Source organism: Mastigoproctus giganteus, chromosome 8 (genome assembly GCF_048544385.1).
Source record: "Mastigoproctus giganteus isolate SK-2022 chromosome 8, ASM4854438v1, whole genome shotgun sequence".
Taxonomy (NCBI): domain Eukaryota; kingdom Metazoa; phylum Arthropoda; class Arachnida; order Uropygi; family Thelyphonidae; genus Mastigoproctus; species Mastigoproctus giganteus.
The window spans coordinates 179,592,175-179,608,709 of record NC_143582.1 but is presented as its reverse complement, the minus strand read 5'-3'; the positions used below and the strand labels follow the sequence as shown (position 1 = coordinate 179,608,709).

The 16,535-nt window shown below is 37.7% G+C and overlaps 1 protein-coding gene across 1 annotated transcript in view; it reads right to left on the bottom strand.

Moving 5' to 3' along the window:
• Nucleotides 1–16,535, bottom strand: part of LOC150082040 (mitochondrial ornithine transporter 1) — a 72,005-nt gene that overhangs the window by 31,677 nt on the left and 23,793 nt on the right. Inside the window, exons 2-3 of the mRNA XM_090380408.1 lie at nt 13,437–13,836; nt 2,426–2,598 (exon numbers count right to left, since the gene is read on the bottom strand). Coding sequence (XP_090236534.1) covers nt 2,426–2,598; nt 13,437–13,836 — 573 coding nt within the window. The remainder of the gene's footprint in view (nt 1–2,425; nt 2,599–13,436; nt 13,837–16,535) is intronic.

Below are 16,535 nucleotides of genomic sequence, written 5' to 3'. Positions count from 1 at the left end.
GAATTTGCTGTTGGTAACATCATCAGTTGGTCCCACTGTATAGAATTTAAATACTGTCTCAGACCATCGTAGTCACCTTTACGAAAGCAAAAACCCTTCCCTTTACCCCTGATGGTAGTTACCTCTTTGAGTAAATCCCACTTCAGCACACTGTGATCACTGCCACCTAGTGGTTCCTTTATCTGCAGATTCTTAATGCATGAAGAATCACTACTGATAATCAGATCAAGAGTATTACTCCCTCTAGTTTCCTCCCGAACATGCTGATGTAGAAAACAATCATCCAATAAATCCACAAAAGCCTTGCTAGTGTGTGAGTGACCAAACCACAAATTCCAGTCAATATCTGGGAAATTAAAATCCCCCATTATAGGACTCTCTGATTTACTGGCCCACTCTATTTCCCTGTACAGTTTCTTATTATACTCATCAGAGTCATTAGGCCTATAGCACACTCCTACTCTCAATTCTGATCTCCTAATGCTTATGTCACACCAAACTGACTCGACACTGCACTGTCCAGCGATGTCGACTGGCTTCACTTCCTTGGATTTTATGTGTTTCTTAACTAATAGCATAACCCCTCCTCCCTTCCTATCCTGTCTATCCTTTCTGTACACATCCTTTCCTTTTTTACAAAGCATGTTCCCCATATCCCTGACAATACAGTCACCAACAACTACTAGTTCCTGTGGGACCAGCGCATTCTGCCTTGGGGGTTGCCGCTGTGTTGCATGATGACCAAGTGCAAGCTCTGGCGTTGATGTGAGCAGCTGAGAGCTTGATGGGCCCCCTCAATTTAGATCCTTCGAGGGCATCCACCCTGTCCTTCAAGCTCTCATATAGGCCCATAACAATGCTGAGTTTTCGCCTGATTTCCTTACACTCCTTACACACACACACACACACACAAAGACATCCCCCATGGCAATATCATGTCCCATACCCGATTGCTCCACAAACATCATGCAAGTAATGCATTTTAAAAGGATGTAATTCAGAGGGAAACTGCCATCCCCCCATCAGTTTTCCCCTGAGCCACAGCACTCCCATTAGCTTGAGCCTTTTGCTTTGCTGCTCTGGTCTGAGTCATGATTTCGATTTAATTTCAATAAAATTTCAATTTCAGTACAAAATTATAACCCTAAACTTGTATCCCAACACAGTTATAACACTATATATATTTTTTCAGTATCGAGTATTATCTACAAGTTCTGTTTATATATAACTTCAGTATCAAGTTATGTATTAATTAATTATGTAACGTTTGTAATCTAGGTCGTTATATGTATTTAGTTAAAAAGTACAATTTAATTGAAATGATTATAACCTTTAGCTTGTACCTCTTAGAAATCCTGAGTAGTAGTAGTCTTGACACCCTTGGTGATGTACTTTTGAATTCCAAAATGTTGTTTTTTATATCTTTATGGACCAGAAAGCCGACTCCACCTTCACTCCTTTCACTGTTTCCATTGGTGTACAGGAAATTTCCACTTGATAAACTTATAAGTGATTCATTTGTTCTTGTTTCAGCCAAACCGATGCTATTCCAATTCACATTTTCTAATTCCTTTTCCAGCTCTAGTATCCTGTCTTCACCGATGAGCAATCTTACGTTGTAACAGGCCAAGTTCAGTTTCCATGCATGGCAGCCTGGTCGAGCCCGGAGATTCTCGCTGCCATAAGAGGGAGAGTGAAAGCCGCTGGGGACTGAGGGCCATTTGTTTCGTTGTGATGTCATGTGCTGGAGGGTTTGGTCTTTTCCTCTTCACACTGATCAGGTGTCTTGAAGAGAACCACTGTATGTGTTCGTTGCCACCTAAGTGACGTGGCAGGACTTACCATCAAGAAGGTGTGCTTGAGTGGATTTTAAGGAAGCAGGCCAACCAGACTTCTCCTAAATCTTCTGAGATAAAGATATTGGATCCATCAGTGTTTTAGACTGAGTGTCTGATAATACACAGAATGCTTGTTCCCCCTCTAAGCCTTTTAGAAACATGTATTTCAATAATAAAGGGGATTTAAAAGAAATAAATTTTGGCTTAATCTTGATACAGTAGAGATCAGAAGAGTTTACATATTCGTTGCAACTGTATACATATCCGAATTAATTATTTAGGACAGGCAGGATTTTTTTTTTTTTTTTTTTTTTTAAAGGAATGTTAGATGCAATGTTGATGTTAAGTAATTTTACAATCTACAGTACAGGATATCAAAGTATATAATAACAATAATAACACATTATGGTAATGTCTGATACACAAAATTCGACATACGAGAATTAATGGAACTAAACCCTTACACTTCAGAGACTCCTCATACTGCTGCATAATGGAGTTCCATTTTCATTATTTCATTTCTTACACCAAATGTTCTATAAAATATAGTAATCATTATTTAGTCCTTTCATTCCCATTCTCCTCACCTATTTCATCTTTTGTTTTCCCTGATGGTGTCAGAAGTACCCTAGATGCTTCATAACCACCAAAGAAAAAGAAATAACCTGGCATTTCCCTAGCAAAAGTTGATGTCAAGCCTCGAAATAGTCCTGCTAAACCTTCATCTCTTAATATTTGTTTTGTAAGTTTCCATGGGCCTCTAAATTAAGGAGAGAGAGAAGAGGAAGGGGAAAGTGAAATATCATTGACTGGGCTGTAAAACATTTGAAGAGAAATTTTACATGTATTAGAAATTCGAATTAAATCATTTTTATTTATTTATTTAGAAGTTTTCAGTAAGGAGACATCATGAAAATAAGAAATATACTTCTATATAATGAATCAACCAATTTTTTCATTTACTCTATTAAATCGAATACAGTAACAGGTTTACAGGTTTTTGCAATGCTGACCATAGTATATATTAAGACTAAACTTGAAATAATTAGTACATTTCATTTAAATATAATGGTTTTCAAGAGTTGAGTTCAACTTAAATTTCATTAAAACTCCATAATGAGCTAAGTTAAATGTCACATTTTTATGGCAAATAAAAATTACTTATTTGCATAACAGGAACAATAAAGGACTTAGCTTTATTGTTCCTATTTCAAAATAAATGAATCTATCAAATGTTAGATCCACTTCTTTTGAAATACATATATAACATTTCATCAAGAAAAAAACCTATTTTAAAATAGTTTTTTTTTTTTTTATAATGATACTGATCAATCATATGCAACACAAGTAATCAACTGCCTTGTTATTTTATTCATTCAGATAAATACACAGTAATTATTGAGAAGTACTGTGTATTTATCTGAATACCTGAATAGGATTGCCACAGTAGAGTGCCATCTGAATATTTATCTGAATAGGATTGCCACAGTAGAGTGCCAGCATTCTGACAGCTATTTCAACAGTATCACTCATACCTAAGGACTCAAATCCATACTATGTTCAATATACAGTGGTACCTCGGTATACATCCTTAATCTGTTCCAGATCCTTGGACTTATACCAAACAGGACGTATACCAAACGAATTTTTCCCATAAGAAATAAAGGGGAAATGATTAATCCGTTCCCATGAAAAAAAATCCTATTGTTATTGGCATATTATACATTGATGGGGTTGTATAAAATAATTTAAACACTGCTTAATACTAAAATACTGTACATAAATACAAAAGCAATGTAGATGAAATAAATGAAAATTTAACAAACTTTAATTTTCTCTTTTCTGTCTCTTTTCCCTACTTGGACCTGGTTGAGGATCACCATGTTTGACGTTTACTAAAAATCTGTCCAAAGAACTTTGCTTCTGCCTTCTCCTCAGGATGTTTCAGAAATGTGACATTGTCTGGTCATTCCAGACAATGCTATTACGGCTTGTTTGGGCTTTGTTGGGGTGGTACTTCTCTGCAAAGCTTTGACATCCATCCATTTGGAAAAGATTTCCTTGATTAATGAAGTAGGGGCTTCCTCTATCTCCTCCGAGCCTGAAGAGAGTGTATCCATCTTAGTCTTGTACTCCTCCTTCTCAAGTTCCTGTAGCTCCTCAGTGGTCAGCTCTTCCCTGTGTCCCTCTACTAACTCCTCCACATCACCATCACTCACATCCAGACCCATGGACCTGCCCAGAGAGACAATATCCTCCACTATAGGTACAGCCTCAAAGTCCCTTTCAGTCACTGCTTCTGGCCACAAATTCCTCCAAGCAGAGTTCATTGTTCTGTAGGAAACTTCCTGCCAGGCTTTGTCAATGAGAGATATGCAATGGACGATAGTAAAGTGATCTTTCCAAAACTCTCTCAGGGTTAATTCTGTGTCAGAAGTCACTTCAAAGCACCTCTGGAATAGTGCTTTAGTGTAGAGTTTCTTGAAATTACTAATGACCTGCTGGTCCATGGACTGAATGAGAGGAGTCGTGTTAGGGGGAGGAGGAACTTTACAGTGATGAAGTCAAACTCCTGCAGCACATAGTCCTGCAAGCTTGGAGGGTGAGCTGGAGCACTGTCCATTATGAGGAGGGCCTTCAGAGGCAGATTTTTCTCCTCTAAATAACTTTTTACACTTGGCCCAAACATAACATTAAACCACTCACTGAAATATTCTCTAGTTACCCAAGCCTTGCTGTTTGACCTCCACATCACAGGTAACTGAGTTTTCTGCACGTTATGTTTCTTAAAGGCCCTCGGGTTTTCAGACTGGTAGATCAGTAGAGGCTTCAGTTTGCAATCCCCACTTGCATTGCCACAGAACAAGAGAGTTAGCCTGTCCTTCACTGGCTTGTGCCCTGCCAATGCCTTCTCCTCTTGTGTAATATAGGTCCTGTTAGGCATTTTCTTCCAAAACAGGCCTGTTTCATCACAATTAAAAACTTGTTTGGGAACAAAACCCTCAGCCTCCACAATTTCCCCAAACTCTGTAAATGGCGGCATCTTTATCAGCACTGGCTCCCTCTCCATGCCTCACAACACTATGAATACCAGTCTTTTTCTTAAAATTATCAAACCAGCCATGGCTGGCTTTAAACATGGCTGCCTTGTTTTTCAAAAGATCGGCATGCATCAGTTTTGCCTTTTTGCAAATCATTGCCTCCGATACGCTATTGCCAGCACGCTGTTTTTCTCAGATCAAAAGCAATTTCTCAACATGCTCTAATGTCCCTGATCCTTGTTTGGTAATCGATTTCACCCCTTCGCAACGTTAGTAGATTTAATAACGTCTTTATTTTTCACAATCGTAGATACCGTCGTTCTCGGCATACGGTATGCAGCAGCCAAGTCTCGGATATGCATGCTACCTTCATACTTTTCAACAATCTCTTTTTTCACCTCCATGGTGCTCCTAACCATTTTCTTCGTTGCTTGGCTCTTATCATTAACTTTGTTAGAACTCATGGTTAATGAATTTACAAAAAATTTACGCGAAAAAACACAATCACGTGAAAGTTCACAGAGAGTTATTGCGCAGGTTGGTCACTGAATGGTAGAAACTGTCGTACTGATGCTCGTGGACAGTCGTGGCAGAGATGCCAGATCTTACCCCCTCTCCAAAAACCAAATTTAATTTTCCCCCTAACTGAGGATGTAAGCGCGCACATATGTCCTCGGTCAGTTTTATTCGGAAAGCCGAATGAGGGCGGGCGCGCGTACTTTGCTAGCGTCCGTCCTTGGTCGGCTTTTATTCGGGTTTTGCTAAGTTACATTCTTTTTGGTAACTTTGGTAGCTTAATTTTTAACTTCAGTAGTACATAAAATTTCTGAGTCGTGGCTTTGTTTCGAGAGAGGTAAACAAGAATAGTGTGAGGTGTCATGACTCATTTTGATGCACGCGAGTCGTATTCCAAACAAAGGTCGTATACCAAACAAAATTTTTCTCGTCCAAACAGGACGTATATCAAGTTGGACTTATTCCAAAGCGGACATATACCGAGGTACCACTGTACTGATATTTTGTCTAGGCATAAAGCTTTCTAATTATTTATTTTGAAGGTCATGTGATTCAAGACAGTTATTATTATTATTACCACCACCATCTGAGAATTTCATAATGCAATGTTAAATCTACTATTTTAGATGTGTGATTGTATTTTAAGTTGGCTCCAGCAGATTAACAAAGGGGATTAAGATTGGGTGTATAGTAGACAATTTTTTTTTTCTTTTCTTAATTTGTTTAAATACCTTATAAATTTTTTATTTCTGTAATTTTGTGTAATAGTTTGCAATTTAATTCTTACCTTTTCTAACGTCATTTCTGCTAAGTTACATTCTTTTTGGTAACTTTGGTAGCTTAATTTTTAACTTCAGTAGTAGACAAAATTTCAGTAACACTTTAATTTAAAGCATGGATGCAGGTATTTCCAGTATAAGTCACGAGTTCACTACTTGTATAGCCTGTAGCACATACTGTAAGGTCAGTCTAGTAGACAAACCAAGCTCAAATGACAATTCTTTTCTTTGCTCCCAATGCAAGAGTGTAAAAAAGTAAAGTGCAGCCATTATCAACCCACTGCAGGGTGGAAGCCTCCTCAACAATTCATGCTGAGGGAAAATGGACCATAATCTGCCACGCTGGTCCAGTGCGGGTTGGCAGATCGACCGTATTCAGCAGGCAGGGGCTTGAACCCCGGTCTACTCAAAGAGCGTGTGCTACTGCACTCCCGCTCCTGCCCACTCGGCTACGGAGGCCGTTACCAATCTCTAATTAAAACTTGGTGAGTTACTGTATAAATTTGAGTCACTAAAGAAATGAGTGCTTGCTCCAGAGACAAATAAATCTGGGAACTTGTCAGGTACTCGGGTACCTTGTGATCTGTGAAATAATGCACCCAATTCTGGCCTCAGAACAGAACAGTTAAGTGCATAGTGCTGTGGTTCAAGAAGATTTAGTTTTATTGATAGACTGGTAACATTTTCTGTAACAAATATAGGTAGACTAAAACCCTGATGTGTTTGCCAGGAGTAACAACTAATGATGATACCGATAAATTGCCAGATTTTAAGGGAGGTTGAAGACAGCATTATTATTCGTTGAGGACTAATGATAAACTGATACAATGAGCTGAAGATCTGTTGGATTAATATAGACCATGCTGAAAAAATTCTGCAGGTTAAGTCTGGATGCATGTGTCTGCTATTCAGCTCAAACACAGATGGAGGGAATATATACTGAAAGCATCTTAGATTAACTCAAGACTTGAGACTCTGCAATTTTTTTTTTTTTTCCCCCCAAATCAGCAGAGGTCCTGAAGACAGCAGTGTTTCAAACAAATGGGAATCTCATTCCAGGGAAACAAGCTTAAATATCTTCAAGGGGTGTGTCAAGATAGTAAACTATAGAAGGATACTTAGTCCTAACTGTGCAACAGTAACATAGGGAATGTTGTCAATAAAATGAACAAATTCAGTTAGGACAACTAAAGCTGGTGTATGGTATGTACAATGTATTTAGAAAGGATAGGGAAGATAGACAGGGTGGTGGGTGTCATGCTTCTTATCAAAAGCAACCTGAGCACAAATGGAGCTTTGGTGGAGTCAGAAGTTACACCTGCCAGCACAGAATCTGTTGGCATCAGTTAGCTGGAAGCAAAGGTATAATGAGAGTGGGAGTAATCTACAGATCAGAAGGCTGTAAAGGGTATGACCAGAGTTTCTACATGAAGACAAAATGGGCAAGTAAAGCATGAATTTCTTATTATGGGTGATTTCAATTTTCCCCCTAACTGGCTGAAGTAAGTGGGAGGGAAACTCATCACAGGGAACAAAATTTTTAAATAAACTATGTGATTATTATTTGTTTGTACCAGCATGTTAGAGAAAACACTAGGGATAAGTATATTCTAGACCCGAATCTACAGAATCTTAATTCTTAAGAGAAGCTCAAAGAAGTCCACAGTTACTACTGTAACTATGGAGTAATAACTAATCCACAGTAGTAGTAGTAGTGGCATGTCATGCAAGAAAGCAAGTGATGCAAGAAAGCTGCTGTATGAGCTTATACAGCATCAGCCAAAAAAAAAAAAAAAAACACACCATTTCCCCCCAAATGCCTGTTCAGTTCCTCCTTAAATTTATTTAACCTATCAACTTCCACAACGACAGATGGAAGTTTGTTTCAGCAATTAACCACCCGCTGGCTAAAGGCAAATTTCCACACATCTATTCTACATCTGTCTTTTCTTAATTTGAATTTATGCCCCCTTAGGTTCGTAATCTGAACAAGTGGAAGGATCCCATCAGAATTCAGCGTGCTCAACCCATTCAAGGCCTTATAGACCTCAATCAGATCACTGCACAGGTGCCTAGTTTCCAGCCACTGCAATTTGCAGAACTTCAGCCTCTCTTGGTAAGAGAATCCCTTCATTCCCCTCACCAATCTTGTTGCCCTTCTCTGTACATGCTCAAGAAAATCTACATCCTTCCTAAAATGAGACCTCCAGACCTATGCAGCACTCAAGGCGTGGCCTGACCATTGCCTTATACAGAGGGACAATCACCTTTTTCCTGCTAGCAAAATTCCTATATATCATTGACAAAACCCCATGACCTGCCCTGGCAGCCTGTCTGCATTGCTCAGAAAACTTCATATCTGACTGCACAATTACTCCCAGGTCTTTTTCATTTTCTACCACCTTAAGTGTAGTACTACACAGTTGGTATGTTTCTCTGGGGTTACTTCTACCCATATGCAGTACAGTCAGTCCTCTTATAGCACAATAGTTGTGTTCGTAGAAACCCTCATGCAATGCAAAATCATGCAATATAAACAACAGGCCCTATGGGAAAAATAGGTGCCGGCCACCCAAGAGCGAACACACATTTGTAACAAAAACATTACCAAACACAATAAATAATCGTAATAAAACACTTATGTATTTTATTATGACTATTACGTAACAAAATATTGCTAATGCTTTTGCTTCTATCGTAAGCAAACTTGTTTTTTGTTTGATTTTCTATCCAAACAGATGACAGCCGTTCCATCTCTTCCAATTCTTTGTCTTAATCTAATGGATTTTAATTACGCTTTGAGCTGTTCCTGCTATGAAAGTTGTTTTTATTTTCTCTGCATTCTGTTGTTGTTATTTGGTTTTTAGGAGCATTAGCGACTAAGGCCATATCGCTCCGGGAATATGCGGTGGTCATTCCCTTGACCTTTCCGCATCCTCCGTATTTGGTGGTGACGGGCTCGAACCCCGGTCTAATCAAGAAGCGTGTGCTACGCACTGCTGCTCCTTCCCACCTGGCTACAGAGACGCCTCTCTGCATTCTTTGTAATTCTCGGCGTTGCCTCATTTAGGTCTGTAGCACGTGCAATACCACATGGTCTTTCATTTCGCTCAAAGCGTTTCACAATTTCTTATTTTTTCTCTATCGACAGAAGCGGACTGGCCATAAGCCTTAATGGGGAAACCCCGGTGGGCCGGAGGCCAGAAGCGTGATTTTGGCCATAAACCATAGTATGAGGCCACTATAAATTTTCCCATGTAAGAATTTTTGACGCAGTCCACCTCTGTTTATCGATATTGCTTTTCTTTTTCTCTCCGAATCTGCAGTGTCTTCACCAAGACGCTTCCTTTTCACACCTTTTTAAGTATTTTACTCATTTTTTGGGAATAAAGCACAATTAACAAGGAGGCATGCTTGATACACATAAACAAAGCTGCACACGTGTAGCAGTGAACAGCTAAGTGAACAGACAATAAATGTATGTAAAGAAAACTTCATTTAAAATACGAAACAATCATTACATTACCCTTAACTACTAGAATCTCCTCTGCAATCCTATAGTACTATACTGTGTAGTGCACTGTGTAGAAAAAATGCAGCCTAGTTCTAGTTTTTTTTTCTCCCCAATTCCCTTAAACCCCTAAGTACAAAGGGTACTAGGAAAGTTTTGCAATACAGTTTTGTTTATTTAATTTTTTCAAAGTAATTTTCTCTACATTCAATACACCTCTCCATCCTCCGAAACCAATCTTTAAACCAGTTCTGCCAAGTTTCACTAGGGAGTAAAGCACACTCGTTGTCCCAAGCCCGTAGAAGGTCCTCATCACTGGAAAACCGCCTCCCTTTTAGCTTCATTTTCACATGCGGGAACAGTGCAAAGTCGCAGGGAGCAAGTCTGGACTGTAGGGAGGGTGCTCGAGAAGTTTCAGTCCTGTCGTGGTCAAATATTCGGTGCAGGCTTTGGCGCGGTGAGCTGGAGCATTTTCGTGATGGAGGTACCAGGTGTCCATTCTTGACTTTGGCCGCAGGTTCTTCATAGATCCAATGACTTTAGGCAGGCATTGTTCAGTATACCACTTAGCTGTGACTGTCTTCTGCGTGTCCAAAACAACACGTTCCACAATTCCACTCGATTTGAAAAATACAGCTATCATTTTCTTCTTTACAGATCGGGATTTTCTGACAATTACGGGTGTGTCGTCATCATCAAAGACCCAAACTTTGTTTTGAGCCTTGGTCGGCAGATCATAATAGTACAGCCAAGTCTCGTCACCTGTCACGATGTTGTTCACATACCGAGATTGTCCCTTATCAAACTTTTTTAACATCTCCCGGCACCAAGTCACACGTTGTGTCATCTGCTCTTCAGTCAGTTGATGCGGCACCCAGAGAGAACAAAGTTTCTTCACGTGCAAATGATCTTGCAGAATCGAACGAATTGCTGGTGCATTTAGGCCCAAAGTATCCTCTATCTGTTGGTAGGTCACTCGCCTGTTTTCGTCAAGCATTTTCCTCACAGCAGTAACGTTTTCCTCCGTAACTGACGTTCGTGGCCTTCCCGGCCTCTCAGAATCCTCCAGAGTGAAATTTCCCCTTTGGAATTCTCTATACCACCTGAATATCGTTGTACGATGTGGACAATCATCATCTAGTGCATTTCTTCTAAGCACTGGTCTATGGTTAAACCACGCACGAAATTATATCGCAAAACTGTCCTTATCTCATTTCGTGACCACGATGCCATCGCAAGCACTTTACACTCTCACTACTAATTAATAACTGAGCCCATCGACTTGGCGCGGCGGCTACTATGCATGTATGAACATGTCTCAACATGCAGCAACAAGCAGCTTCCTGTGATTCATTGTTGCATCATATTGCAAAACTTTCCTAGTACCCTTTGTATAGGGGTTTACCAAAAAATAAAAACAGTAACAATCATTATAATTACATTGTGTAAATTCTGTTATTCCTTCTGTGGTCTTGACTTTCAATCTGCTCTGATTGAAACAGATTATGTTAGAACTGAAGGGACATTAAGAAAACAAAATCTGATCTCTACAGCATGTGCACAAAATACAAATTGTGCCCTCTTGTATAACCTATAATCCTACCACCACAAGAATGAACTAAAAACTGCCACCATACACAACCTATTTAAGAAGAAGAGGGATTAGTGAAGTTAGTAGAAAAGGAGAGTGAATGTATATATATTTATATCACAGACAGATTGAAATGAAATCAGGATCAATTCTATACATTTTTCATTTATGATTACTTTTGTTTAAAATTAATCTAAAAATCGAAATATGCACGTCAATCACTCATTTACTCCTTAAACGGACTGTACTGGTGAAGAATTCTAGTTCATTCTTATGGCAGTATATCTTTTGAGTGATATCCACAAGTAAATGACTTATAGCTTTGGCTTACAACACTGCATTGGAAGTAAGATAATCAAACAAGTTTTTAGACAATAGGACTGCTGCTACTAAATATATTTTTTTCATTCTTGTTTCCAATATAATGTCAAAACAAAGAATAACATTAAAAAATGCATGATTTTTAAATTATTTTCTACTTTATTCTAAAAATATTGAGTAAACAAAATCAGTGCTACCAGTCATGTATCTGTTTTTCTGCAACAACAACAGATTGTTGCAGAAAAAAGACCTGTATAGTATCCATGGTCTATGTATATATCCATGCCCTATATATTTCTTATATGTAATATAGGCATCATTAAAATATACAAAGCTTAAACAAAAAAAAGTTCAGTAAATGTTGAAAAAAAATTAATTTTATTCATTGATAAATGTAATTTTTACATTGTAATCTCCTGCAACTAAACACTTGTTCCATCATTACACACTGACCACAACATTTTTGAAAGTTGGGTATAGCCAATATTAAAAGGACATGAAAGTGCCAAATCAGACAAAATGGTGGTTTAGCACAGCAGGAATGTTTTTCTGTAAAAAATCAATTTTGACAGAAAGTGATGTGGTCACAGAGCTACCCATTTTTACCTTTTTCAGGTACAACTATATACAACTCACTGTCAGATGTCACTATCAATACAACCCACTATCAGGAAGTTTTAAAATGATTGCAAGATGCAATCATTTTAAAACTTCCTGATAGTGGGTTGTACTGATAGTGACACCTTAATGAATTCTGTTAACATCATTCCCTCAAAAAATGAAATCAGCATGATCTTGCATGTGATTTTGACTTCCTCGCTTCTTTGGCCTTTGCGATGATGTTTTTAAATTTTTCTCTCATGGCATCATAATTTTAACAATAATGAGCATTTCATGCATTCCCATGGCTGACTTTCCAAATTTACAACAAAATTTACTTTTGCATGTTGTTCAAATTTTGTCTCGTCTCTCTCTCGCTCTCATTTTTTTTTTTTTTTTTTTTTTTTTTTTATGTCAGCTACAGAGTTAAGCTTTTGTGACTTTCCATATCATTATATATACAGGGTGCTTCAAAATGATGTATACACACTTTAAAAATTTATATTTAATGAACAATATGCACCAATTTAATTTTCTTAAATTCATTTTGTAGCTTAAAAATAGACAATTTTTTTACAATAATTTAATTTTTGTTTTATTTTATTTTATTTTGATTATCTTGACAATGAATTTCATGATCAATGGATGGGTCATCGAGGGAGTGCTTTTGAATATCCTCCAAGGCCACCAGATCTGACCCCTTTAGATTTTTTGCTTGAGGATACTTAAAAAATTGGGTTTCCAGTCAAAAACAGCAAACATTAGAGAAATTGTGGATGAAAATTCAACAAGAAGCAAAAACATTTCACCTGAATTGTGCATCTCCGTATGTAGATCTGTTGAAGATAAATGCCGTTCATGCATTAATGCTAATGGAGGGCATTTTTAACAATTATAGTTTTATTGTTGTAAAAATAATTGTTTTTTATCTTCAAAGTATTAAAAAAAAATTAACAATTTGTATATATTGTTCATTAAATATAAATTTTTAAAGGTGCACACATAATTTTGAAACAGCCTATGTAAACACAAACACACACACACACACACACACACACACACACAAACTTAAATAACAGACTGAAGTAAGCCACACTTGAGCAGATTTAACACGTTAGATGAATTTTTGGAATTACTTTTTATATTAATTAAATCATAAGATTACTAACATGAATAGCATTTTTTTAAGTTCTTTTAGTTTTTAAGTGTATGGTGTGTAGGAGGGGGGGGGGTACTTACGTTTCTAGTGGCTTCACATCTGTGGCCAGAAGACTTTTCTCTCTCATTGCTTGTAATCGACACTTCACCAGCTCTGTTGGACAAAGAGTAAAGGATGAGAAAAAAGCTGCCAAAAATCCAGCTGTAGCATTTTCTAAGGGATTTAAGTCTTCAATCTTTTTCTTTTGTAACACAAACTGAACTACTTTTTGGCAAACTCCATAACCACAAAAAAGGACAGAATTCTCAGATATATTTGCCATTAGTGCAGGCACAGTACCCGCATATAAGCCTCTCAGTTTTTCTTTCATTAATGTTTGCTTAAAGCAGTACACACTACTTCTATACAAATGAGGAAATGTTTGCATCTTCACCTTTATAGTATCTAAAGGCTGACCAACTAAGACGTTTGCAGTTCCACCTGGTGAAAAAAAAAATTCTTATTAAAACCCAAATTTTATATAGCAATATATAAATAGCAAATGACCATTCAAGTTTTGACTGCATGGTATCAAAAAAATAAGATATAAGATTTATGTTAACATAATAGTTTTAAGAAGCTGTGTGTGTTTTTGGAAAAGATAACTTAAAAGTAATAAAAACTGACAGTAATATCATTTTTAATATTCATATTGAGCCTTTTTTTCATCTCTCTCTCCAGATGATCTGGGGGGGGGGGAGAGAGAGAGAGAGAGAGAGAGAGAGAGAGAGAGAAAGAGAGAGAGAGAGAGAGAGAGAGAGAGAGAGAGAGAGATCATCTGCATAGATGTAGATCCAAATCTATATTCAGGATGTCTTTTCTCATGCAATTAATTTTGATTACAAATAATGTTACATCAAGCCTTGATCCCTGAGGAACTCCTTCCAGCTGAACCTGCTCTGTTAAAAAAAAATTTATGAATTAGACATGGGAGATTGCCATGTAATCCAAAAGAATACTGAGGTGTTTAAGAATGCCAAAATGCCAGGTAATATTGAAAGCTTTTTTCAATATTGATGCTAACCATAAATTCTGATGTTTCATATATGTATATCCAAGCTTTGATCGTTAAATTTAAGGAATTTATTAACAGATATCAATTTAAGTAATGCACTTATATTTCTCCCCATTATTTTTATTTATTGTCTTACCTTTGAATTTTCTTATATAAATATCTTCTATAACTTTTCTTATTAACCCTCCCCCCAAATAATTTTGAAATTTTTTAGATTAAAAGTATGACAGCATTGATAGGCATGTTCTGATATTTCAGATTCCTTGGTATCTACCTTTTCTAAATGTTTACAATGTTCCAAAACTTGAGTATCAAATAACATCCCTATCTCATTGCCATAATGAATGGAAGCCAAAGTGAATGGAACAAAGGGTTGCTCTTATGAAGAAAGGCTTAAGTTTTGCAAATTAGTGTCTGGAGACTAGGCACCTGCAAGGTGCCTAGTCTCCATTTATGCCTGAGAGGGCATAAATTCAAATTGCAGGAAAGACAGTTGTAGGATAGATGTGTGGAAGTTTGCCTTTAGCCAGCAGGTGGTTGATTGCACAAGTCGATATTTAAGCTATCGACTTCTACACCTGTCGTTGTAGAAGTCGATAGCTTAAATAGATTCAAGGCAGAACTGGACAAATATTTGGAGCAAGGTGGATGGGTGAAATGAGAATGGTGTGTGTGTGTGTGTGTGTGTGTGTGTGTGTGTGTGTGTGTGTGTGTGTGTGTGTGTGTGTGTGTGTGTGTGTGATGCTAATTGTATGTGTAAAAACATACAATAATTTGTATGTTTTTACACATACGGTATCTACCACTAGTCAGGGAACTGCATCTCTTAAGAGTTCACCAGGCACAGTTGTCTCTCTATGCTGTGCTTGAATCTGGTATATGCAACCTCAAGGGCTATTGGTAGGCTAATAGTTTGTACCTGCACAGCATAGGTGGAAATGGATCTAAAAAGATCTGGGAAACTACTAGTAGTACTGTCCTGGGCAGTACTACTAGTAGTTTCCCAGATTACTACTAGTAGGAAACTACTAGTAGTAATCTGGGCAGACTCCAGATTTATGTAAAGATAAGCTCCGACTGTCCTTGAGTACCATGCACTGGCAGAATAGGTTATAACTGGTACAAAAATGCAATTGTACAAAGTCAACAGGTCTTCTCTTTTAAGTCCCAATAAGACAGAGTAATCCAAGCTACTTTTTCTGTGTACCATTTTGATTTTATCCTTGGGATAGAAAATGTTTAGGATAGAGGACTACATGTGATCTGGCAAAGTTGATGCTGTTGTAGGACAGATATCTTTTAAGGGCACAAGAAGGTGTTAATGTTATACACATTGGTATTAATAATATTAAGTAAGAGGAGCAGAGCTGAGGAACTGCTTAACAAGTCAAGGGAGAAAGAAATTTGCAAGTTAGGAATAAAATTGGAAATGTCCACAGTTCTGCACACAGACAGACAGACAGAGAAGGAAGTATATGATGAGAGCCTTGAAACTCAGTTTGGCCCTGGAGAGATGGTGCAAAGTTCACAGGATAAAATTTTTTTCAGAACGGTCTGTGCAAAGAGACTGGTTTTACAGGGATGTGATGCACTTAAATAGAATAGGTGCAAGAATAATTACCAATGCTAGTAAGGTAGCGTTAGATGTTTGGAAAAACTGCTAGCTGAAGTTAACAGAAGCCATAGGCAGAGGCAAAAGTGATCCTTGCACTTCTATTTAGACATACAATAGCCTGAAAAATAAGGTATCAGAGATGATAAGACCTTTGGGCATCATCATGGGACAAACAAACATCAAAATCAGGTGCATATATACTTGCTTGTACAACAATGCTAGGAGTATAGCAAACAAATTTGAAGTACTCGTTAATTATCATTATTATTAGTAATAATTAACAAATGCAGACATAGTATGGATATTGTAAACATGGTGCCACTCAGACATAAGTGATGCAGATTTGGAATATGGTGAATATGATATACACAAGAGGGACAGACAGAACAGGAAGGGGAGGAGTAATACTCTTGGTTAAGAAGCACATAGAATCCAAGGCAGTGCACCCAGATGATGTGGGTGGCCAGTGCAATGCTGTCACTTTGATGTGACATTAGCACTAGGAAAACT